Source organism: Branchiostoma floridae, chromosome 15 (assembly GCF_000003815.2).
Source record: "Branchiostoma floridae strain S238N-H82 chromosome 15, Bfl_VNyyK, whole genome shotgun sequence".
Lineage (NCBI taxonomy): Eukaryota > Metazoa > Chordata > Leptocardii > Amphioxiformes > Branchiostomatidae > Branchiostoma > Branchiostoma floridae.
This window is the reverse complement of record NC_049993.1, coordinates 15,577,190-15,603,228: the sequence shown is the minus strand read 5'-3', so window position 1 is coordinate 15,603,228 and position 26,039 is coordinate 15,577,190. Positions and strand designations below refer to the sequence as shown.

The 26,039-nt window shown below is 39.2% G+C and overlaps 3 protein-coding genes across 4 annotated transcripts in view; 1 reads left to right on the top strand and 2 right to left on the bottom strand.

Moving 5' to 3' along the window:
- Window positions 1-218: 218 nt before the first annotated feature.
- LOC118431712 (transcription factor AP-1-like) lies at window positions 219-2,148 on the bottom strand. Its single transcript, XM_035842976.1, has 2 exons — window positions 1,782-2,148; window positions 219-1,573 (listed from the first exon to the last, which is right to left on the bottom strand). Exons 1-2 carry the CDS (start codon window positions 1,962-1,964, stop codon window positions 791-793), a joined length of 966 nt encoding a protein of 321 aa, XP_035698869.1. The 5' UTR covers window positions 1,965-2,148; the 3' UTR covers window positions 219-790.
- Window positions 2,149-2,387: 239 nt separating this feature from the next.
- LOC118431703 (mutS protein homolog 5-like) overlaps window positions 2,388-26,039 on the top strand; it is a 36,323-nt gene continuing 12,671 nt past the window's right edge. Inside the window, exons 1-11 of one of the 2 annotated variants that reach the window (XM_035842961.1) lie at window positions 2,388-2,647; window positions 8,925-9,154; window positions 10,756-10,879; window positions 16,115-16,195; window positions 16,585-16,659; window positions 17,188-17,309; window positions 18,161-18,270; window positions 18,569-18,604; window positions 18,843-18,925; window positions 19,652-19,697; window positions 19,929-20,067. In XM_035842961.1, the coding sequence (XP_035698854.1) occupies window positions 8,963-9,154; window positions 10,756-10,879; window positions 16,115-16,195; window positions 16,585-16,659; window positions 17,188-17,309; window positions 18,161-18,270; window positions 18,569-18,604; window positions 18,843-18,925; window positions 19,652-19,697; window positions 19,929-20,067 (1,008 nt within the window). In that variant the 5' untranslated portion in view covers window positions 2,388-2,647; window positions 8,925-8,962. The remainder of the gene's footprint in view (window positions 2,648-8,924; window positions 9,155-10,755; window positions 10,880-16,114; window positions 16,196-16,584; window positions 16,660-17,187; window positions 17,310-18,160; window positions 18,271-18,568; window positions 18,605-18,842; window positions 18,926-19,651; window positions 19,698-19,928; window positions 20,068-26,039) is intronic. The other variant, XM_035842962.1, reaches the window with a different exon arrangement.
- On the bottom strand, window positions 20,936-25,345 carry LOC118431708 (cytochrome P450 2U1-like). Its single transcript, XM_035842972.1, has 5 exons — window positions 24,879-25,345; window positions 23,620-23,791; window positions 23,005-23,154; window positions 21,706-22,503; window positions 20,936-21,182 (listed from the first exon to the last, which is right to left on the bottom strand). The coding sequence occupies exons 1-5, from the start codon at window positions 25,050-25,052 to the stop codon at window positions 21,004-21,006; spliced, it is 1,473 nt and encodes a 490-aa protein (XP_035698865.1). The 5' UTR covers window positions 25,053-25,345; the 3' UTR covers window positions 20,936-21,003.

The following is a 26,039-nucleotide window of genomic DNA, read 5'->3' as shown; positions in this document are numbered from 1 at the left end:
CTAGAAGAAACTTAGTTTCACGTACTCTCCAAGCAGATGTTCGGCTCCGGCGGCTTGTTTTCAGCGTATTTGTTGGGCTTTCTATTTTGCTTGGCCACAAAACATGAAAATACGGTACAAAATAGAAAGCCCGAAAAAACACGTCAAAAACAGCCGGAACCAAACCTTTGCTTTGAGAACAGTTTCACCCCACCTCACACAGACAACAACAGACAATATACGTGATTTCATCATTTTAATTACAACTTGTAAAAAAAGACTTCTTTGGTATAAATAATTTCACAATGCTGTAACGACGCTGTCGCTAAGCGTAGGATTCACCAAATAACTTTTTTTCGAGTTTACAAAAGCTCGAAAACACTAACGTTATCATCAACCAAGTAACAAAATATGTACATTACAATTCCCCATTTGTAGAAAAAGGGTGCATATATTTTCGTATCAGTCGGCAAGCCGACGTGCCAATTTTTTCACCTTTTGCTAATAGTAACCTTATAACAATATAAATGCCTTGACAGAGAAGCGACTTGCACACAATGCACTGGCTTTAACCTGTAGGCTTTCACGCTCAACGATCCAGCCGAGGCGTTATTATTATTATCAATCATTATTGTTATCATAACAAAACTTCAGTCATCACATACATAAGATGCACAGCAACTTACGAACTCAAACAATGTTCCTTTCGCAGTACAAGAGTCTCACGGTATATAAATAACATGGTAATACTGTCCAGTCGTATTGTCAGTTCGCGAAAGTGTTATTTTGTAATCCGTCGGAAGAAAAGTCTCTAGTTGAAGGATAGTTGCTGTGTTAGCATGACTTGGCAGCCAGAGTTCACGTGTTCCATGACTTTCTGCTTGAGTTGACAGACTTGTTCGCGAAGCTGGTTTGCTGTGGTGGAAAGATCGGTGTTTTGTGTTTTCAAGTCCTTGACTTTGGACTCCAGGCGACTGATGCGCTCAAGCTTCCTCTTGCGGCACTTGGAAGCGGCGATTCGGTTGCGCAATCGCTTGCGCTCGGCCTTGATCAACTCTTGTGTCTCCATGTCGATGGGACCGGTGGGGAGGGCGGTCATAGCTTGGTGTGGCACCGTCTGTGGTTCTTCCTTGATCGGCCTGCTTAGGGTGTGGTGTTGGAGAGGTGCCGTGCTGGAGCTAGAGCAGGCTGCGTTGGTGTTTGCGGCTGTAGTGGGGGTTGGATGATGCTCGACAGTCGAACCCGGAAGTGCCGTCGTGGTGGACATGGCAGTTAGCGTATGGTAGGTCGGCTGGTGGGACAAGGGTGGAGGGGCGCCCGGGTACGACGTTGAGGCAGTCGCGGTGGAGTTGGTCGCCATCTGCGCGCACGGCTGGCTACCGCTTGGATCGACCATCTCATCGCGGTGAAGCCTCTCCAGTGCCGCTACGAAGCCGGCCGCATACTGCTCCTGCTCGTCGGTGACATTCTTCGGGAAGATGAACTGGGTGGGGGTCGGGGTGGTTGTGACGAGCCCGTTGGACTGAATGATCAGCCGCTCCAACTCCGGTGAACCAAGCTTCAGAAGATTTAGCTCAGGAGTTCCCAGAATATTCTGTAAAACAAGAAGGGAAATAAAATTTACAATCGCTGAAAGGCTGTGAGATTACGATTCATAAAATCATATTACAAGCAACGTGACTTGAGTGCGCAACAGACAACACGTTCGTAGTACGTGTAGCGTTACCGATATTTTTCACACGAGGTACGTTGACCGACCGGCTGAATACATAAATAATGTGTAACAGGCGAGAAATATATACCTGGAGATGCGGCTTCTTGCTCGTATTTTGGAAATCCAGTGTTAGAGATTTTCTCATGTCTTGTGGTGCGACGTTGGGCTTGGTATCGGGGATACGGGAGTAGCCCGGGTTCGCGTACTTGGACTGCGGCATCGAGTGCAGCTCGGAGTCGTGGTAAAATGACGTTTCCATCTTCAGAGCCATGCGTCGGGGAGAAAAACCGCTGTTTGCCGACAACGATGATTCACAAGGGTGTGGTGTTCGAGTCTGGGCAAGTCTTAGTCACTGCCTCTTGGCCACAACAAAGTTTTACCGATGTGGTTGGAACAAAACTCAGGAAATATGTGATACGCACTCCACACTCGCTGGCTTTCTCTGTCGATCTAACGTGCATCCGCTGAATATCGTCCTTATAGCATGAGTCAATGTCTAAAAATAGCAGGACATCCCCATGATGTCATTTTCTACGCTTCTGATTGGCTGTTGATGATGTCATCCTACCCACGTGACAGGTACAACTTGGAACCTGAGCCCGGTTACCATGGTGATGAACCGCAAGGTCAGCGTGCCGCATTGCTTTCTGGGATGATGTCATATTAAATTAAACATCGCCCCTTCTCGGTAATCCTCGGTACTCTCGTCATCTGTGCTCGTTGCCCATATTTGGTTCGGTAATTTCCGAAGGCCCTACGTAGAGTCCCGACGGACCGACTACGTCAGTTGTTTTCATCGTTTTCATTCATAATGGCGGGAATTTTGTTGTCCCTTTCGTGACCTGAGGTAGTTTGGTTCAGCCGCACGCTGTCGCCTCCAGTCGCGACCAGTTGTCTCGATTTGTAGCCACAGACAAGACAAGGAGGCGTCACACAATTACAGCATTTTAACCGGTGAGGTACAAGCTATCTGGAGCGTTAGAAATTATTTGAAAACTGGACGATTTTTGGAAATTTTGTGGCATGCCCCGACACATCTCCAACGCTATAGTGCCACGTCAGTTTGAAATATGGAAGAAAAGAATCAAGACATGGATGCTACGCCTTCTATAGGACCTCATTTTAATGTTTCAAACGCCTTATTGATGAGAATTATTATCATTATTTGAGGTGTTTTTGTAAAAGGCGCGCTTGGATATATAATTTGCACAGTGGGGAGGGGGGTGGTGCATCCCCGGCCGTGCATCCCCAGTTACAAAGTAACTGAATGCAACGTTATAATAATACATTCATTTTTTCCTGACGTCTGTCTCATTGTCTTTATGTGTGCGTTTGTGTGTGTCAGTGTAATACTACAATCCACAGTATTCACAAATAAATCCGGTAACAATATTATTTCGAGAAGATAATTTATGAATACAGCACAAATTGATATATTCTGCTATTTTTGTGGGACATAAGTTTAGGGTTGCATTTTAGCAGTATCATAGAGAGTATGTGTGAAGGGGTGAAGTCTGCCATCTCTGATTGCCTTGCTATGAACAGTGTTTTGCATGGTGTTGACAGATACATCCTTGGTAAATACCAGATAGTTTGAACCAAAAGTCTAAGCATGTCCCTGTAGCGCAAGCTGCCATGCAACCTCGCTGCATGGCCAGAAGGATGAGATTCTGTAGATCTGTGGTACGAAGTTCGATCTGAGGTTTGGTCTTTGCTTTACATTTGTAAGGGATCACATTCGTCACTTTCAATGGTGACCTGTGTGTGACACTTCGGGCATATATTATATGGCTCAAGCATCTAACCTCTGCATATAAAAGAACCCAACACATTTCAGGGTTCTCCCCAGAATTTTTTAGTATAGTGGAGGGGCTGGCAAAAATAACCTGAACCAACGCGCTGCGCTTTCATGAAAATTGGGTCATTTTGCAATGACAGAGGGTGTCAAATAATACAAGTATAATATATTATACAAAAATGTAGTGATTCCTTTGTTGTGAAGTGGCAAAACGACTATTGTTTTGATCATCGCCCATTCACAAGTTTTTGCAGACAATGCCAACTGGAAAAATGATGCCACTTGGCACAAAATGTGTGTATTTTCATTAATTTTAGAAAAACTAACCAAGAAAATAGTTTTTTTTTTTAGGGAAGAAACACACTAAATTTCAAAAGTAGTATAGTGGAGCTGGGCTATGAGTACAGTGGAGGGCCTCCGTTATTCCATCCTCTCAGTCTGGGGAGGACTCTGCATTTATCGTGAAGAGTAGGGCCGTCCCATCTTGCCTGACTGAAGCTAATGAAAAACCATCATGCACGACATTGGACACTTAACTGCTAGCTAAAGAAAAATTGTTGTGCTTTATGCTCAATATGTCAGGTTCAACCACTTTGCCTTTTTTAAAATTTTGAATGCATGCAAAATAATGTGAAAATAGTTAATGACAGTTGAGTCAACTTGAGTATAGATCTAACATTGCTTAAGTTCCTTGTTGAAGTGTTTGTTTTTCATTTTCTAAAAATACCAATTTTATACCAAACCATAATCATGCCTCATCCATTCACCTTATACATGAAGTTATATATAGCCATTCATATATGCCTTACTACATAGCATTAGTAATATTAACACACACAACATACACAAACAAGTAAACATTGGAAGAAAATATAAGCTTCCTAAACTGTGTGAAATGAATGCATTGGATCAACCTAAGCTTCAAACATGTTTTGGTCATTTCCGTACACAATAAGTTAAATCAAATAGATTTTCTTTAACCTCCTTGGTTAATTGAATAAGTAAATGAATAAATCTACTCCAGGGCTCGAAATCCTTTTGTCTGCATACCTGCACAAGTGCAGGTATTGTTAAATTTTACCTGAGTTTACCCGCACTACTCTGAATTTAGGAAGTATCTCACCTCACCTCACCAGTCCCATAGCCTCACCGGCCGTAGGGGCACCAATTCCATAGGAATTATGGATCAATTTCATACTGAATTGTTCATCAATTAGGAACCACTGCTATTTCTTCTATACTTTATAGGTGGTAACAGTCAATGCAGCTAATAACAATCCATATACACCTACATTATACTTTATAGGACATTATGTATGAAACCCAGTACATGGACCAGTGCAGGTTAGGTGCAGGTAGACACCAGAAATACCTGCACAGCTCCAGTTTTACCTGCACTAACCTGCATATGCAGGTGGTATTTCGAGCCATGTACTCTAAATTCATTGCATTTTATGGGAGTTTAATTTGCAGTAGGACTCGGAGTGGAAAGTTGACCTGAGATTTTGCAGTGTGAAACTAAAAGAAGCTGTTGAGCTTATGCCATACAAATGTGTAGACAATGTTGGATTTGTTTACACATCAGCTTTTTTAATCTGGTTGCATTTCATCCATAGGTAAAAATTCTGATAGGATGACAAAAAGTGTACTTCATACAATAGGGGAAACATTAAGCAAATTTGGAGAATATTTCCAGCTTTTGACTCCAAAATCCTATGTCCTGATGGCCAGGGGCCACCAAATTTAAAGTATTTTTTTTATATTTATTCGCCTAATAATATTTCTCTAAGGTACTGGTAATAGAAATTGCAACAAGGCAAGACAGCTTTGGACAACTCAATAGTGTAAATGTGCTTTTGGATAATTTTGAGACAATGAAAAAAAAAAAATGTCTGAAGGCTTTCACTGTCAATGAGCGCAACAGTGGGCAGAAAATATGGTAAAACACATTTTCCACAGACTCTAGACAGTACATGTAAATATCATGCCAATCTTATTACATCTACATGTACAAGCATTTTTTCTGCAGCAAAAAGCCTGGGAGAATTTGAACTCACTTTGGGACAGCCAAAATTCCTTTTCCGGACACTTTTGGGACAGTAGCTAGGAAAAAAGGTTAACTTCAAGGCCTGTTATAACAGGGGCATTGAAGTGGCTGAATTACATGTACCCAGGTGCCCAGCCTTTCTGATGCCAGGCCATATTAGGCGGGGAAATCCTCTCACCTTGGGGAGTTAGGCCATAGCAAGTAAATTTTATGGATGACATCTGTGAGCGCATTAATTTTCGCCTGATTTCAGAAAAAAAAAAAACAATTTTTTTTCTTCTTCGGAGAGAGTCAATATGACAAGAAAGTACCAAAATGGGCAAATATGCTGTGTTGTATTCTAGTGATTGTACTTGTAGAAGTGACACTTACGAGGTAGCCAAGACTGAAGTTGTAGAAGTGAAACTAGTTGGATTATTGCAAAAGTGGCACCACTTTGGAAGTCATGAGCGTAGTTGCCAACTTGGTAAGTAATTCCAGTCTACCACATTAGTGTCACTTTTACTACACTCGTTCACTTCTTGAATACAGGAATGGATGGTTTCTTGTCTGTGCTACCATATTTTGTCACTTCAATTCTTGTTACAACGTTTATGATTTATGGTGTCTATTTGGAAAATTTAGCCATCTTGTTTTTTTTTTTACCCATCTTGTTTTTTTTTGCCCTATCTCATTATTTTTTTAGTCTGCATAGGATGTCATCCATAAAATTTACTTGCTGTGGCCTTACAATACTACTGAAATCTCATACTCCGACCGACACCTGCTTAGCGTGCCGGCGTCAAACACGGCCTCAGGCTTTATCCCACTACTTATAAGTATCGCATTACTGACTGTCCACTGTCTCGTATTGTTGGATCATTTTACGCATCAACACTGTACAACAGTACCGATGTAGAGAAGCATTGTTTTGTAGCCCTTTACAGGTGTTACCTGCAGTAGTGTCTACATGTACATTTACAAACAAACACATGGCATCTCTTTGTTGAATGACCCTGAATCCTGGTTTGTTTTGAGACTGTCATTCATTGCAACCGGATCTTATGTTTTCAGGACATATACAATGTCCAACTGTAGTTTTCTACCGAGTTCCCAATTGTTCTGAAAATTAAGAGAGATTTGTTCTGAACTCCCTTTAAAATATTTGAATGGGTCCATACTAGTACTGGTAGTAAATTAACTTTGAATTTTGGAAAAAAATAGGAACATTTCTGAGAACCAATTAATCAAATTGTTGTGAGTTGTGACCTTAGTCAGGTGCAAACAAACGTAAATAGGAAGCTGGTATCAGTGTAATAATATACAAGTGGTATGAAAATAGTACAACTGCCTGTATGACTCATTTGTAAGTCTAGATCATAGAAAACCCCTTTGAACCAACTGATCTCCAATCAGTTTTAATATGATACAGGAAATTGTAATACTTATATCCAAATTTATTTATAAGGAAGAAGAATCTTAGTAATATGATGTGCGACTTGTATAATATGGGTCTTTTGTTTTCATGAATGATATGCGATATTTTGCACTCTACAAGGCATGTCTCTAAATACAGAGAGGTTTGGTACATTTTTCCTTCCTGACCAAGTAGCTTAAAAAACAATACGTCCTATGATTATAGCCCTTTCCACACCCTTGAAATGTTAAACTTTTCAAAATGTTAGTAGATTGAATGTATACACAGACCTGTACATTCGATAGATTATACTATAGTATAATCATAATGGTTGTTACTGTTGTTGCCTCTTTTTTCTTTCTGAACATCAACAGTTTGCATAATTTATGAGCTTTATAAAATTTATGTTTTAGTGATAGCAGAATAAAATTGTCATGCTTTTCTGTATATACTTATTTGGAAGAGTAGGGTTGACCTGGTGCGCTTATGTCTTAAACTTTTGTCAAAGCATAAGCCTCAATAAGCATAATGCTTCACCTTAGTTATGGGTGATCACTGCTAAATACTTGTTCTGCATTCTGTACCTAAAGTTGATGTAATTGGTCCCGGCACTGTTCCACTAGATAATTAACTACAGTAATTGAAAGACTGTATCTAACAAAGTATACAGGTTGGCTATATTTTGCCTGACTTCTAGATGACTCAGAATCAGGGCCAATGTTTAGCTGGACTATTCTATTTGGGGATGAGGGGTGCCTTTGAGACTGAGTGGAAGTGAAATGCATTAAAAAAACAGGTTTTGTGTATGAACATGTGTTATGATTAATAAGGCAGGTGCTTCTCTAGCTAGGCTAACAATAATTGAAGGCTGAGCTCTGATATGTCCTTTTTTTTACCATCTGCTTTTCACTTTTAAGAATTCAGACACTTTTGAACAATTCAGCATGCAAAGATACTTGTAATAGTTGTAATCTCCTTTCTCCAATCTTTTGTATACTGCAAATTTACCGAGATCATGATCAAGAGTGGGTTTGACAAAAACCTAAGAACAACGTTGTACAAAAGTAATGCACCGGAAGTCCAGGTATGGAATCGCAATTCAGATTGGATTATGTGCAATTATCAGATTGTCTGAAAGCGAGTGTGAAGGTTTTTTGTTTTAAATCGGAGTGCAAAATTCTGGTCCAGATCATGTTTAATCTGCTGGTTGTTTTTGAGTGTGAACGGGCCTAAGTCTAAACAGTGTTTGCTCAATAAATTGTCTGAATATTGACACAGCTCATGATTTTTTGATGGGACTTATTAGCACCCCTCGGGATGTGAAATTAGGCTTTTTCCCAACCTTTGTGTGTAACAGACAGTGTATAGGTGCCCTGGGACAGGTGGGTCCATACTGACTAGCCATGTCTGTACAGAACCAGACATATGGGATAACAGGGATGGGGGAGGATGGAGACACATAGATCATGTGTCTGGACTTGTTACCTCCATGAAAAATGGAGGTATTGTTTCTAGCTTAATTCTATTTATGTCTCTTCATTTCTGTGGTCAGCATAAACTTTAGAACCTCCCGATGGATTCTGGTGATATTTGATATGTGGGTAGGGGTTGGGAAGACGACCTAAATTACTGTAAATGCAGAAACTTAAAACCATCTGGAACATTTTTCTATGGCAGTACACTACAGTGCATGGTGCTACCTAAACTTAAAACCACCGCGAAAAGTCCTTTTTCCCCCGCTACCGCAAAATTAAATCCCTGCGAATCTAAATGCATTTACAAATTACAGTACCATCAGACAATTGAAGACTGTGGCCCCATGTGATCCCTGGTCAATCAGAGTTTTCTGCTCCCCAGGGTAAGGGGGTGTATGGTCAGGGCATGAGGGTGCAGTGCAGTTAAAAAGAAAATGCAAATTCCAATTAGAATAATGAATAAACCTTGTAGACACATTATTATATGCTGGATATCTGATTCACTTTATTAACAGGTGGTTGTTATTGCAGTCCTATACCTATCTTGAGCGTCATGAACGTGACAACGTCCGGATCGCACTCGACCTCGGGACTGTCCAGCAGCCTGTCCAGGCCGACTGACCAGTCTACGTCCGCGCGGTCCCCCCTTCCCCCCTCCCAGGAGGACAGTCTGTCCAGCAGTGATGTGGTTCATGCACACAGGGTTCAACATCAAGGATTTACTTCAGAATCGGACCAGACACTGGTGAGAAAAGTTGTCATAGCATCTTGAGTTACTGTTGATTCATTGTTTTTTTGCAGAGCCTTAAATTTTCTGAGAGGGACAATTGCAAGAAAAGCAGTGTTACGCAAGTTTGTGGATGTGGTAATTTAACAGAAACATTGCTGTGGAGTCTCGAGTTTACTCTTACTTTGTTTGTAATTTAAGTCCATTAAACAGAGGCTATGGGTGAGGTGAGGTGAGGTGAAACAGATTGCCCTGGACAAGTGGAAGAGCCAATTGAGCAAGGGAATGTCTTGCAAATTTTAGTATGTATGACTATGACGAGATAAAATCAGGCTTCTCATCGCTTTGAGCTTCTCATGAATAGATAAAGGTTTTAACAATTTTCCTATGTAAGGACACGGCATGCACACAAAGTATATCAGGGCTCGAAATACTGGGGTTTTGTGCACCCAGGTGCACCCAAAATTGGAGCTGTGCACCCAATTTTTTTTCGTGGGTGCACAGGGTGCACCCAAATATCTTGATAGGCTTATGTATGTTAAGATGTCAGTATACTAAATAAACACCATATTCTTGACATCTGTGAGTTAGAAAGATAATAAAATGACTGTCATAGTATTCCGATTTCTGAAGATACTAATTACTAATTATAATAAGTAGGTTTGCAATAATGATATTCTGATATTCTAATTTATTTAATGTGGTGCACCCAAAAATATTTTGGTGCACCCAATTTTCTAGTTTGGGTGCACCAGTGCACCTATTCCCAAAAATGGATTTCGAGCCCTGTATATTAAAACTTAGTAAGCTGAAGAGCCTCAACTTTTGTATAAACATTGTTTCATTTTTTCTGAAAGGTAAAGGGACTTTCTTGCTTGAAATAAAATTGCATACACTGGAATATTTCAGGTAAATTTCAGAGCAATGAAAAGTTGGTTCTGGCCAGTAGATTTTTAACATATTCACCCCATATAGGGCATGGAAACTTCTAAATACATGTTATATTGTATGGGTCTGTATTACATAGTACACAAAAAAATGTTGCAAAATTCATGGCACACCTATCCCATGAAGTAGAATTTACAAATGTCCCTAATGCATTGCATCTAATCCATCTACTCATCAATCATGCTACATACATTAAGTTAGAACAAATTTACAGCCAATGGGTGCTTTATAGGAGCATACACATTCAGTGTCAGAAATTTGATATACGAAAAACCTTTTTTTAATGTAAAAATGTCACTGTCTTTCCAGCTTTCTGCCTCTTTAGACCCAGACATGGTCAATGTAAGGATAACTCACCACACCTGCAGTTTGCAACTAAACAGCTAGAGGTGCCACACTAGAAAATTATCGCTGTTCTCATAGAATCTAGTAGGACAAGTGTCTTACGATCAGTCACAGCAAGGAGCTCCTTGGTCACAGTCTGCTTGGTTACAGAGCTGCTTTTTGGTGCTAGTAGATGGCCGTCGAATTCAACTTGAACTTTTGTGGAGTTTTTCTTAATTAAACTAATTCAGGTAAACGTACTCCAAAAATATTACTATCCATAAAAGATTGCTGTATAATTGGAAAGACGCAATGCTAATTCATAATGAAATCTTGAATGTTTGCAGACTTATCTGAGTGTTGTGTGGCATGGTGGCACCCTGGGGTTGGCGTACTTCAGCACAGAAACAAGCTACGTCTACATGATGATGGACACAGCTGAAACCGAGGACTTTCAGCTTCTCAGACAGGGTTAATACAATTTTTCTTTTTCGCTTTGTAAAGTAACTCATAATGATATTTAACATTAATAATAATTGTTACGTGGTGCAATTGCAGGTTTTTATATTACCTTGCAATGCCAATGCACCAAGGATATGTTTCAAGTAGCATAGGTATCTACAATACTAGAAGCCGATTTATTGCGCATCCCATTTGCCAGCGTATTCCATGCAAAGTTTATCCAGATGGTGCAACAATGCTAAGTTATCCAGCTGGACCGTACCCGTTTGGGATTTGGGGGTTCCGTGCAATTAACAGAAGTGTGGGATAATCCTTTGTGCAATTAATTGGCTTCTAAGTTGTATATGCATGATTGCATTGTGTGTAGATGGATGAACAGCATAACCACAAGGTGTGGATGGATAATTGTATAATTGATATTTGGTAAATTTGTATGGAAGTTGTGGTGACCTCAAAATGATTAGTGGCTTGGTATGGTACTGCAGCTTGATTTCAGAGTTCGATATCTCGTGTTCTGGTTGTAATTTTTACGTGTATGATAGCTCTTGGGGCAGAGAGTGAGTGGTGTAGATTTTGGCTCCCTAGCAGCTTTTATGGAACTGCAAGAGCCGATTTTGTTTCAGACATTTTTTTTCAAAAAGGCACTAAAATGTTGATATCTTAGATTGTCCTCAGAATGAATAAAAATGTACTTTCTACATAGGAATATTGTAAACACAGTTGTTTTCTTTACAATTTATTCAAATTAATAAAATCTGTCATCAAACTTATTACTCATGCCTTCTAGTTATGCAGATTTTTATGTTATCGATAACAAATTGTGTCAGTTATCTGAGACTCTGCACCTAATATAATTTAGGTGTGACAGGGCAGATTCCAATCGCTGTGACATTTAATTTTCTATTAGAGCAGTTTTACCCCCCAGGGACTGTGGCGATGAGTCATGTCTGCATGTGGTGGAAAATTAGGGATTAACATGTCAACACTGGGATGGCAGGGGGTGTAACTGTCAGAATGATACTTGGCACAGTTTATGCTTATGATATTAATAATACATGGAATATTTTCTTTTTTTTCTCTTTACGCCACAGCAAGTACATTTTTCAAGAGTTTATAGTTGACCAAAATTTTTACTGTGCAGTGTGCATTCCTTTATTTTTACTGAACTGATTTCTTCTACTACTGATTTTGCAATAGTAGAAGAAAAGGGGGGTTCAAGCAAATTCTGTTAAATCACTGCAGTCACTACTGAAAAATGCAAAAATAAAACCACAGCAATTATTTTAATACTAGACCGTGTAATCTAAAAGAAAATGATATTGCATAATGTATCTTGATATCTTATACCCCAGAGCTCTTCTTGTTTTATCATATTTATGTAATGATCCCTTAATAGAGACGAATTGACTATTTGATTTCAATTAATGTTCTTCATTAATCAATCTGCTTAGAGTGAGTCATTTTTACTCAACTCCTCTGGAGACAGAAAAAAATGCTGGTGTCCTATTGCTACTTAAGAATATGTATTTTGATCAAACAATAGAAACTGACATAAGTATGTAAGTCCAGACAACTCTCTTTTTAAGAAATTACTGTCCCTGCAATTTTAACATTAAACGGGATATGAAAACTAGACGTTCTGCTGTAGTACCATGGAAAGCTGATAGGGAACCCATAATCTTATTGTTACTGCTTATAGTATTAGCAGCCCCTACCAACATACCAAATATCATAAAGATCCATCCACAACTTCTCGATTTATGCTGTCCACAAACAGGCAAATATTCCTTAAATTTGCTGAAAACATAATCCACTTGGTGATCCTTCTAATATCACAAAGCCCACACATGATAGAAAAGGTAGGATCTTTGTCTTCCACTGTCTTCGAAAAAGAAGTCGAACCCAATAACCCAGGATATAGAGTTACTAGTTTTAGACTAGAGTAGACACTTGTGATATAATTGTTTTTACACTGTTTTATGTTACCTGCCCACAGGCAAGAATTTGCAATAAACTTTATTTATTAATTAATTATTCTTAGTCAATTAGAGCATTGAACCAACATTTAATTACCTACCAAAAAGATCCTAATTTAATTATGTACCAAAAAGAGCCTAATTACACACAGAGATCATAATCTAACAATTGGTTTAGTATATAGTCTGTTTGGCTGAATTGAATTGAGGATGATTTTTGTAGAGCTTGGGTGTCCTTTTGAACTGAGTCATCGCTACCCTCAGGGTTTGAATAGCTAACCTTTACCAGGATGTTGGTTGACTTCTCAGCCAACATGTAGGTCAAACTTGGGGGTGTGGCAGGGGCAGGGCTTGGGTGAAGACTGAGTCATACTACTGTAAACTCAGTTATTTTTGCTGGGACTTTCTTTTGTGGTTGGAAGGAAATGAGTGTTTTGAGGTTGCAATATTGATACAATTCTGTTGTACTGATGACTAGACTATGTACATGTATTTTACTGTAACAATTATATTTTAGAATGATTGCATATTCCTGTACTTTTCCTTTAGGCCATACCAATTTCATACGGTGCTCTGCAAAATACAGGGACTTATTTGACAGACGTGAGAGTTGGTGCCAAATTATGAGAAGTTTTGTGTGCTTGTGTGTTTTTAAATCAGGAGACAATGTTTGTTTATGTATTGTTTGTTTTGGCTGCTCAGCATACACAGCCTACGCTGCCCAACTAGCTTGTCGCTAGTATTACAAATACAAAGACAAAGACAATATAGAGCAAAAAGGTCTGAGAAACATGGAGTTAATTTGGTATGGCCTGATGTTTTGACAATTTGCCAACTTGTCTCTGAGATGTTTTTGCATTCCTGTGTCACTCTTGTTACTTAAAGCATTATGGTAATATTGTTGGGAAACACTTAATATATAAGTTTACTGCTCTTTTAATTGTGTGTGTACGATGAAATAAAGATCTCAAGGTTACTTAATTTTCCATTCTATGAATTTGGAAATGTTTGCAGAGTTGCTTTTGTTAGACAACTTAGTGCTGTTCATTGCACCAGCCCTACTTTAAAAACACTTACAAAAACCTGTTTTGCTATTAATATATAGCTCCTGTGACAAAACCATGTATTATGTGAAAATAAATTGAATTTACACACGTACAGTACCACACTGTCACACATAAATTTTTAAAAGTGTTTATGATCAAAGTAATAAATACTATAATTTCTTTTACCTTGCGTATACAGCTTGAGCGAATTAAGGCCCATCCCACGTTGCAGTGCGCTCCTATAGAATGACTAATACCTGAGGAATGCGTCTATGACTCATAGTTATGCTGTGGTTATAATGTGACTGAGTACCTGTGATTGGAGTAAACCGCATATGTCATGTCTATATTAACCATGCTCACATTTTCACTGATATATAGATGCCATTGTTAACAGTAGCTTCATAGTACTGTAAATGCAGAAACTTTCGCGATGGTTTAATGTTCCCAGTTCTTGCGGTGGCCATTTCACCGCGAACTTAAAACCACCGTGAACATTTTTCCATGGCAGTAACTTAGTAAGAGACTACAGAGCATGGGGTTACTGGGAACTTAAAACTACTGCGAAAAGCCCCTTTACCGCTACTGCGAATTTAAATTCCCGCAAACTTAAATGCATTTACAGTACGTACACACTGAGCTCAACATGAGTCATCAACAAGAGTAGCAACCTTTTCTTATGTAACATATACCTGACATTCTCTGACAGTAGTCTGCATACATGTAGGCTTTAAGTTGTTGAATGTACATAATTGAGGGTAGCAAAAACATGTACAGTGGGTTAATAGACCCCTTTGAACCATACAGACTGCTTCAGAATTTGGGATTTCACATTAACATTGAAAATTAGAGGCTATAAGCAATCATTAAAAAGTTTTGGCCTTTTTTTGTGTAATTAAAGTTAAGATTTCATAACTTGCATCTGTAAAAAGTTTATAATAAACAAAATTGATAGTATAAGTTTCTGTATTCCTTGTTCCCATGTTATCATTACAATTGATTGAGTAAAATGCAGACAATATTTTGAGATACAAATCTAGCATAGTGGTAAGTACCCCAATAAGCGCCCTCTAGTAAAACATACAGGAACTGCACTGCAGAAACTAGCCTACACATAGTACTGACAGATAGACACGCAATTGTATAACTGCATTTAGTTGTGCAATTGCATTTACTTTTGGGGTAGGGAGAAAATGAACTGTTTATTATGGTTTAGGGGGCAGGAGACAAAGAACAACAATTGCCGTAGTGGTGACGCATTTTTTGCTAAGATTATGAACATAAAACCAAAGCAATAATTTGAGTATCTACAGTATCGGTATTGAACTTAACATGGTAATTCATTCATAGCTTTTGTCCTTTCTGACAATCAATCAGGACACATAGATTGATTTCATCTCTGTTTAGAAGAAAAAAACTTTGTTTGGATTGATTCTGCGGGATGGGAAGAGTTAATTGTGATGCTGGGACGGTGCCGTAATTGGTAACAATCTGAGCAGATGCTGACAAAGCCGGCTGATTGGTTTTATGTGCGTACATGTACGTGATATCCATACGCCATGTACCGGTTCAATGTCATTGTTACAGGCAGCTGTATTTGGTTAGGGATTAGATCCGGAAAGGACCAGAATGCTTGAAATACCACCTGCCTATATACAATCCTGAATATTGTACATTGTATCGTTAAGCAGGTAAATACACATGTAGGAATTGGAATTCAGTATCTGCTTCATATGAAAATTATGAGACATTTTGAAGGTGGATTTTTTTGGCATCACTAGGAAAAAACAACCTTGAAGTTGACACCACAAAATCATGATATCTACTAAATGTAACCCTCCTCTTGTAGTAAACATTTGTTATTGTCAGTCTTTAAATGAAATTTGCTCCTACAGTTTTACAAAAGCTGCTAGGGGACCAAAACCTATACCCTTTGTTCCTGAGTCCAAACTCTTTACCTACATTTTGGATAGTTAGCATGTTCAGAACATGAGCTACATTGTACAAAAACATAAAGTTCCCCAGCTGCAGTAACATTGACAGCCCCTAGGGGGCTTGTAATCGAACATGCCCTTCGTTTTCCTAACATTTATCCAATATAAAAAATATCATACGGATCCATCTACTAGTATACTATTATAAGCTTCTTGATGCTGCTGATTTTGGAGAACAGAATCTGATGTTCTCTGGACACCTGTTACTTAATATTGCACCACCTGCAGTGTTGACGCAGGTGTCCCCCAGCTGTATCATCACCAGTTCTAAGCAGGATGAAAAGATGCTTCAGGTGCTCAGGCACAAAGGTAAGGGCACCTCCATGTCAACAATGTTTTATGTTAGTACTCCCTCATTATGATATGTTTTTATATGCATTTCAGTCACTCGGACCATTTCAACATTTAAAACAATTGTCACGTACAGATACATGTACTATGGCTAAAGATACCGTAAGGGCAATAAAATAGCATCGGGGTGGATTTTCTGTTTTGTAACAAGTTTGGGGGAGATCGACGCAAGTCTCATACCTGGTCTCGTGATCTCGGGAGACTAGGTCATTCAGTAATCATAATCATAAGACTGTCTTGCTTTTATAAAACTACAGGAACTCTGAAGTAATGCTTGAATCTATTCAATCTTTAAAGTAACAATTCAAAGATTACAATGTGTTAAATGTATTTCCTTCTGTCTGCAGAGTCCTCAGTTTTGCTGTCCAGTGATGTAGAGGAAGCTGGTGTTCAACTGGAGGTCTTACCCAGCATTGACTTCAGTAAGCCTGACTCGTTTATCTTCTTAGAGTGCTTGTGACACCACATTTCCGTATCATCCAAGGTACCAGCCCAACCGCGGGGCCAGAGGGTGATCTGACCCGCGGGAGGGCTGGGACCGAGGGTGATGTGGAATACACAATGTCGTATCTTATTTATGTCATACCCACCTGAGAAAACACTTGTTTCGATGCGTTCAGAAGTTGGGAAAATGTTGTGTCCTCCAACAAAAAGATCGTAAAAACAGCAATTATAATGTTTATGGGGACGAATTGACATTTGTCTCATGCAACCTTAGCCTGGGTACCATCCTATTTCTACCGGGGCTCCTTACACTCACTTCCCTAAGGGATAGCGAGTGTAAGGAGCCCCGGTAGAATACGGATGATACTCAGGCTAATGCAACCTGGTTATTGAAAAAAAAAATCTTTTCTTATTGCTAACTTAACCCCCCCCCCCCAAAAGTAAATATGAAACAGACTTACAGAGATCCATGGCCATGCAATAACTCTGATTCCCTTGTCCTACAGGTTTGGAGGTGTGCAAGAGACGCATCCTGGCTCTGAACTTACCCAGCATCCCTCAGCACTTCACCGAGTCAGAACGAGTCATTTACTTGTCGTCTTTGGTGGCTTTTGAAAATATAAACATGGTAAGCAGTCTTCTTCAATTTGACAATTATGACGGTCCCACTATCATACTAGTATGCATGGCATCAAGTGATTGTAAAGATTGTAAAAAAATGAGCGTTCCAATAATTGATACAGTATCAATTATTGGAACTGTGAACTGTATAGTAACTATACAATTCACAGTTTTTGTCATATCTTCAAAGCACAAACTTAACATTTGATCACATGAACTTCATTTGAGGTTCAATTCAGTTTAAAGATGGTGGTTAACACTATCCAAAATGAATCTTTCTCTCATTATTCTGCATACTACAATTCATAGTTTCAGTTTAAAACCTGCTCTTTAACAAGATCTGTTCTGTGTCACTGATGAAAAGGAGTTGGATGCTGCTTGAAATGTCTATCGGTTTCCAACATCTATCCATTTGTTTGATACTGATACTAAGGCTTCATTAGTTTTATTTGTTGTTTCTTGGATTTTTTCAGAAAAAAATTGGGTCTGTCGAAAAAAAAAAAAAAAAAAAAATTTTTTTTCAAAAAGTCGGGGGGTAGGAAAGATCAAGGGGCTTACTCAAGTTACACAACAGAAATAACAACAGGTTTAACAAGTAATAGTTTTCAGATTTTCAGATGTACTTGAATTAAAATGCTTCTCAAATTAAGTTTTTTTTTCTGGATTATTTACAAAGAATTGGTAGCCAAGCAGCTTCATATTTTCCCGTTGTCGAGGTGTGGCCATCAATTTGAAAAGTTTTTCTTTTTCAAATCGAAAAAAATAGGGTTGGGAAATCCGAGAAACAACAAATAGAATTGGTGTGGCCTAACCGCTGTTTCGTGCAGTTAAACATTGCTTGTTTCTCACCTTGCTCAGGTGAGAGCCACCGGAGCGCTCCTGAAGTATCTGGATAAGAACAGAGTAGGAGTGGAGCTGGAGGATGCAGACGTGCGCACACCTGTCCTGGCACTCAAGACGTTTTCATTGTAAGACATGATTTCATTTCTTATTACAGGCATGTCCCTACCACACGCTAATTTTCATGATACATAGTAGGGTAGAAAATCACTAAGTGTAAAAGCTTTAGCACCACATGCATGTATTTCATATTGTTGTTAATATGGCCACTTAGAACACAGGCAGGAACACTGCAACTAATTTTGTATAATAGTTTGAGGATCCCGGGGCCAGTTGGATGAGGTTTAGCCCTTTACTTTAGGTCGTTATTGTCTTTGTCCCAGATGGATACCCAGAAATCAACTTCCCATCTGTCTTTGTTTCCAGGGAAAACATCATGATCATAGACGACAGCAGTTACAGGTAATTTTATTTAATATGTTGAAATGCTCTGATTGGTTGAACTGTGATATACTGTGATTATAAAATAATATGTTCTTTGCCATGGCATTAGAATCCTAATCTCAAGTTATCATTTTGCTGTTGTTTGTTGACGAAAATGAATATTATCTGGCAGTGAATACTTGGCAAAGTTTGCCCAATACATGACATCAGACATTTGTAGCTCTGGCTAAGGTGCAACCCTGCCATATTTTGCCAGTGCCTTACAGATTTTTCAGAAGGAGTCCCACCCCTCGGTATACAAGTCAGGCAGCGGTGCCAAAGAGGGGCTGAGCTTGTTTGGTGAGGTCTTAGACTGAGTAGCCAGTTTCTCAAGAAAATGTTTGTTCTCTGAATTTCATGGTCGTGCTAAAAGTACATTTTGTTTACTTAGAGACTAGCAACGGTGAAAAATGACATTTTCTCACAAAAAAGTTGCTAAACAAGCCATTGTTGGATGCTTTTGAACTTTATCCATTATAGCCTAACGGTGTGTGTACTTGTCTGTGAAATAGCCAGAAAATAAACACACTGTGTTTTCTGGCTGTTAGTTCTCTTTGGAGCTTGTGAAAAAGACAACCATGCTTTTCTTTTGTTGCTGTCCTTTTACTTTGAAAAAAGAAAAGTAACCCTGTGAAAAATTACGAAATATCCAAACAACAAACAGATAGCGTGGTGGGGGCAATTATCATAAACATGTCAATCATGTTGACCAATCCAATAGCCTCAGTGAAAACAAAAAGTAATAAAATCAGACTGTTCAAAAGTGTTACTGTAGTGCAGTTGCTGTCCTATTGGTTGAAGCCAATAGAACAAATTTTGATTTACAGGGATCAGAATAGCTGCTATGTGATTAACATTGTGGCATATGATTAAAAAAAATCAATTATGTAGCTGAGTTGAGATAATAAACCCCTTTATGACCCTATCTGTTCTATTCTAACCAAACTTTTCCAGTATTTGTTAATCTTTCTAACGAGATTTTTAATAGAAACTCTGTCATCATTGATCTTTACTCTTCTGTTACAGGTATAATGAACAGAACCAAGTCCATACTGGGAAGCCGTATGATGGGGTCAGTACAATAACTGTACACTATTCTGTTGTGTTCTTGTGATCACCCCGTCCCCATTTGACGATGACTTTTGAATTGATTTTGATTTGAGATGATAATTGCAAAAGGTTGCCAAATTTGTGGTGCAAAGTTTTTGCCTGAAAATCTCTTTTTTTTTTCATAGAGGTAATCATGAATGTACAATGCAGGTATATTATAAGTCAAAACTTAATTCCACTGTCTCCCTCCCAGCTTATGGTTCCAGCGCCCCCTGCAGTGTCTACAGGAACTGCAGCAGAGACATGATGCAGTGGAGTTCTTTGCCAGCCCCTCTCACATGGAGGTGACCTCATCTCTACAGGACTCGCTCAAACACATGAAAAATGTCAATGTGAGTACAGTTTGTCTAAAGTACTTCTTTTCCACAGTTTGTCTTAAAATACTCCAATGTATGACTGAAGGATATAGAAACAAAACCTGACAGAATCATAGCTAATGTCCATGGATAATTGATTGTTCACCCATAATTAGCCCCAGGGATAAGGATATAGGAGTCTGTTGCCCATCAACTCTGCCTAGCTCTCCTCCTAGGGTGTGACTGATTACCAGGAATCACAAGAGGAACACATAATAAGAATCCCAGTCTCTTATTGGCAATAAAGAAAGTTATCAGATATATATCCTCTAAAACGACATTAGAAGCTCTCTGATTGGGGAAAAAGGTTTGATACTTGTTCATGCTGTGTTTCTCCTGCATTTCCCCTGTGCTTTGACTATTGAACAGAGCTTGAAAGTTTTTACACATGGCAGTCTCAGGTACTGTAAGTTGGCTTCTAGCTAGTACAGTTTTCGATTGGTTTCCATGACGAATGCTGTCTTTAGATTGATGGTATGATGTTTATTTTGCTGTATTGGAAAGGCCATTCTGTAAGCTCTCCAGCAATACATAGTTTTCCTGTTCTGGTCTTTACATAACAGCTGTAATGATAATAGACAAAAGTACTCATTGACACCTGTATTTACTGGAATTATATTTTACATGTATATATGGTATACAAAAAAAATGATCTAGTGCTAAGATGCACAATACACTCTGAACATAAAATGAACATAAAGAATCGTAGGATTCCGGCGCCAAAAGTACAATTCTGGATTCTAAAATCTCCATTCAGATTGACATACCTCAGCTCTTTTGCTGTTGATAAACATACAAGATAAATATTTTCTTCACATTAAAATCACAGTAAAATAGTTTTTCACTGTAATAATGACTGATGACGTCCAAAGCTTGATAGCTAGGTCAAGGTCAACAGGCCTTTCTCCCATCCTACTTTGGAATGGCACACAGCTCATAAGGCCTGGGTCCATTGGACATGCCAAGCTTCCCCACAGTAGATGGTACAGGTGCGCCCTCTGGCAGTTTGAAGGTGAAGTGCTGCAGCAGATATGTGGTGAACATGAACAGTTCCATCTTGGCCAACTGAGTGCCAAGGCAGAATCGCCGACCTGTATAGGTGATACGGACAACACTGGCTGTTACATCAACAAAAAGCAACACATTATTTTAGCGATAGATAGTCTAAAATAGAATGCACAAGTCATGATTGAACTCCAATTATATGTTATAAAAACAAAATCATTACTTCAGTTCCTGTATGAAAAATGAAGATTACATTGTTTAGCGGCATTTGTAGCCAATACAGGAAACCAAACTATGAAAAAATTATACAGACAACCAAACCATAAGGTTGGAAACCAAATTCATATGACAATTACAGTAAAATGCAGACCTTTTGCCAATGGTTTTTTGTTGACATCACAGTTTTATTTAAATCCTTACTTGTCTAGTATTCTTTTTCTGCCTGTCTGGACCTTTGTTTTATCTTTAGACATAATTTTCTTCCTGACCCCAAAATTAAATCCCTGTGAAATTATCATAAATGCAGTTAAATATACCATAAAGAGCTACATGTATATTTACATGTGTGTAGTACCTTTGTGACACAAAAAATGAATGCATATGATTTACCAATTGAGAAAGGTATGAAGGCATCTTTCTTCATGAACTGTCCTTGGTTGTCCAGGAAACGTTCTGGTTTGAACTGGTCTGGTTCTTCCCAGAGGCTGGGGTCCCTCAATACTGACCACAGGTTCACATGCACCATGGTGCCTCTCGGAATGTCGTATCCGTACATCACGGTATCGTTTGACGTACAGCGAGGGATAGTCAGCGGAGCTACGCTGTTGATTCGCTGTACCTCCGCAATGACCGCCTCTGTAAACGGAACCTCCTTATGTTTTGCCGTCGTGGGCAAAGCGCTATCTCCAAACGTACGGTAGATTTCGTCCTGGGCTTGTTGTTGTGTCCCAGGATAGACTATCATGTAGAGGAGAATCCAATACAGACTCTGGGATGTGGTGTCTGTTCCAGCCATAATCAGGTCAATAACCAAATGCACAAGTTGTGGGTCCGTAAAGTTCTCATTTTGTCCTTTCCTCATCTCTTTTATGTAGACATCTACAAAGTCCCGAATGTCGTCAGAATCAAAGTCTCTGTGATGTTTGTCAACTTTAGTTTTTACAAACTGTCGCATCCTTTCCGTTGCCTGGTGTAATCTTTGCGAAGATCGCCCGAGTATGGGGACGCGGCGTAGTACCCGGTAAACTCGATTGATGACGGTCGAGGTTCGAAACCTGATGTCAACGTCCTCTAGGAAAGTTCCAAAGGCGGCGTCTTCGTATTCATGCCGCGCACCGAACACGATAGAGCAGATGACATTGGTTATGGCCTTCCTCAACAAGGGGAAGATGTTGAAGGGTTTACCATCTGGGAGAGAAAGGATGAAAGAAAGTTATAAACATTCATGACTACATGTACATTTATGTGCTGTTGCACTTCACCTTTAAACTGCTAGAAGGCGCACCTACACCATCAGCTGTGGGGGAGTATATCCATCACCATGTAGTGTGGATTCAGTTTAATAGGAATGTGTACTTTGCAGGGTGAAGTATAATGGGAATGTTCGGATAAAAATTCACCGTGGCATCAAACCTCTATGTGTAAAAAAAACAACCCACACATCCCACGGGAGGGCTGGGACCAAGGGTATACACCATGTTTTATTCTATTCAATCGTCATACCCATAAAAAAAAAAGACACATTTCAATGTGAAAGTGCCAGAAGTAGAGAAAATTTGGTGTTCTTGATCAAAAATTGTAACAACATTAAGTTGTTTAATTGTTCTCATCAATAATTCAAATTAATGAGCACGCTGATGATGTCATCCATAAAATTTACTTGCTGTGGCCTAATGAATATTGAATCACCAGTCTTTATGATCTCCCTCCTGAGAGCTTCAGCCTCCTCCAGGATTCTGCCCTCCAAACTCCTCTTCCCAAAACCGAAGTCCCGAAGGCCCATCATGGTGAACTTCCTCTGTTCTTTCCAGATTGGACCGTACGGGGCAAACGCAACACCTACGGCACAAAAATTTATGATGATATCGTTACTAGTAATGAACGTATTTTCATATACACAATGCTTATGGTAACATACAATGTAAGCTCTGGCGAGTATAACCTCCTCAAACTGCCATTATTTTAATAACTCATTCCAAGTCAGTTGGACTGTTATTTGGTGGTTATACTTAAACAGCTCGGGTGGGTCATTTCTTAATTGCAGTAGAGATATTTGGCATCAATACACTGTTTTTGCAGTGACATTTCAACTACAAAACCAGACATTTGGCTGCGCTGTTTTTGCAACACGACATCTCAACTGCAAAACAGACACTGTAAATACGCATTCAAATTAACAACAATTTTTTTTTTCTAACCTAACACAATAAAAAGCCTCTCTTACTGCAAAACTAATCTCTAATATAAATTTATATACAAAATTTGCACTAATTATGCAAGCCTGATTGTTGAGATTCTAGGTACCTAGAGATTTATTAAGACCCGGTCGATCTGAAAAGTCGTCCCCCTTGTTGATGAGGGCCTCTTGGATGGTGTTGTACCCATTGAGAACCACCACTGGCTTGGGTCCGTAGTAGATAGTGAAGACATTGCCGTACTGCCTTGTCCACTCAGTAAACTGTATTTGTGCAGCATCCTACATGTATACATGTATAGTATAGAAGAAAGAAAAAACAATTCAGCTATATGTTAGTTTCAAGGAAGTAAAGAAAAATCTGGCTTCTATTTTGGAATTTTTTGCACGATGTCTGAAACTACTATCGTTTACCACTACAGTAACAAGTAGACGAATTATGGCAATTTGCATTAATTACATGTATATATCCTATTGTGGAAAATACTCAGATTGTATCATTGGAATACTTGGAATATTTATTATAAATAAAAATGCCTCTATTTCAGAGCATACTTTAAGGGGAGCTCAAACCTAATCCTCATCATTAATAGCTATCTTCCACAAGAAGTCAAGTCACCATAGCATGTCCAGGACAAGAGATACAAAACCCAGGGGACCCAAAATCAACATTGACCCTGAAGGTCTTCCCAGCAACCATCCACACACCAAATATCATTACAATTTCATCCAATCGCTAGCCTGGGTACCATTCTCCATGGTCAGCTTTGGGGTGCTTTACCCCGACCTGCTTCTGTCAGCCTGTCTGATTAGCTGCCCTTTGAGATTTCGCCAATAGAGCTTGTAGCCCGCCTTTTGAGTTTACTATCTAACCCCGTAAGAACTCCCCCGGCCTGTACCAATTAATAACTGTACGGGCGGCCACCCCTACACCGCCGAGCGCCTCGATGGTATGGTACCCAGGCTATCCAATCGCTTATTGACTGACCATAAATTTCTGGAAAGTGAAATACAATACTGCTACTGTAGACACACACTGATACACAAACACACACAGACACACACTCAGACACAAAACATTTTTCAAAAGTACAAGGATAAGCTGTCAGGATGCATCAACTGTGTTCTAAACTGCAATCCTGTTGTGGGCCAGCTACTCTCTATTGATCTCTTTGCAGCCAGGGGCTAAATTGCAAGCATCTTACACGCATTTAGGTTTATCTCAATATGCTTGGGTCCATTATATGATATCATAATGTGTGTTGTATTCCCAAGACACCATGTCATTAGACAACTTTTTGTCCTTGCAGGATTTTAAAAGCTTAAACCATTAGACCTTACATGTTAAGAATGCTAATTAAGGACATACCTGACTCAGGATAAACAGGTTTCCGACGAGAGGCCATGGGCGGGGTCCGGGCGGCAGGTTACTGGACCTCATAAACAACTTGTTGATCAACAAAAACACAAACACAGCCAGCAAGACTGTAGTGAAGTTAGTGTAGTCGTGGATCACTGTGACGATCAGCTTGAAGATAGACATGCTGCTGCTTTGGAAGGGGGAGCTTTAAGTTCAAGGTGCTTGGCTTGTCTTCTGGAGTTACTCTGTGACACACTTAAGTTGTGATCATGTTACAAGGTCAGGTGTTTTGAAGGTCAAACTAAGGGCAAAGGAAGGAATGCTGTTGGCAGAGCCTTGTCAGGTGATCAGTTTAAGCCAATTGCATGAAGCATTGAGAGGGAAAGTTCACTAACACCCTCACTAATTTATGAATTGCCAAAGAAAAGACTAAGCAGAGTAAGGTGCAAATGGAGACCAGAAAAAAATGGGTGCATACATGTACAGTGTGCAGTATTGTACACCCAAAATTGAAGCTGTACACACACTCTGTGCCAGAGTAAACCTTTTTTTTTTTCCTGTGTTCTTTTACCAGGGTAAGCTCCCATCATTGACTGACACTGCATTCATGGAGGCCCTGGATACATAGTAACAAATAACACATACATACAATACAATATTTACATAATACAAGAAAAACAAAAAACAATTGTCACTTATATCCATTTCCATTCCATTAAGGATAAGGAGGTCAATGGTAGCACAATGTTCTTGCACATTATATGTTTTGAATGTTTGTGTGGATGGTGCAGCTTTCACAGCTAGTGGGAGTGCATTCCAGCTTCTGCACCTTCCTAGATTCTAGCTTAAGGTATCTCGGTTGGCTAAATTGGCATTTTGACCTTCAACTGTTTTCTTATTAATGAATTAAGAAAGAATGGAGCCGTAACGAAAGTTGATAGATGGGCATTAAAGAATTCTAAATCTGATTTTTTGGGGGCCAAATTGATGACGTCATCATTTTATTGGCTCTGATATTATTTTTTTCTATGACAAAATACAGCATTTTGGTACATACCACTGTAATGAAACTTCGTCTTTCGTTGCATAATGATGAAAGCTACAAACGTAGTGTTGCGCAAAATGATATCTACTAATGATCTGTAGTAATTAGAAAATGTTTGTTTTCAT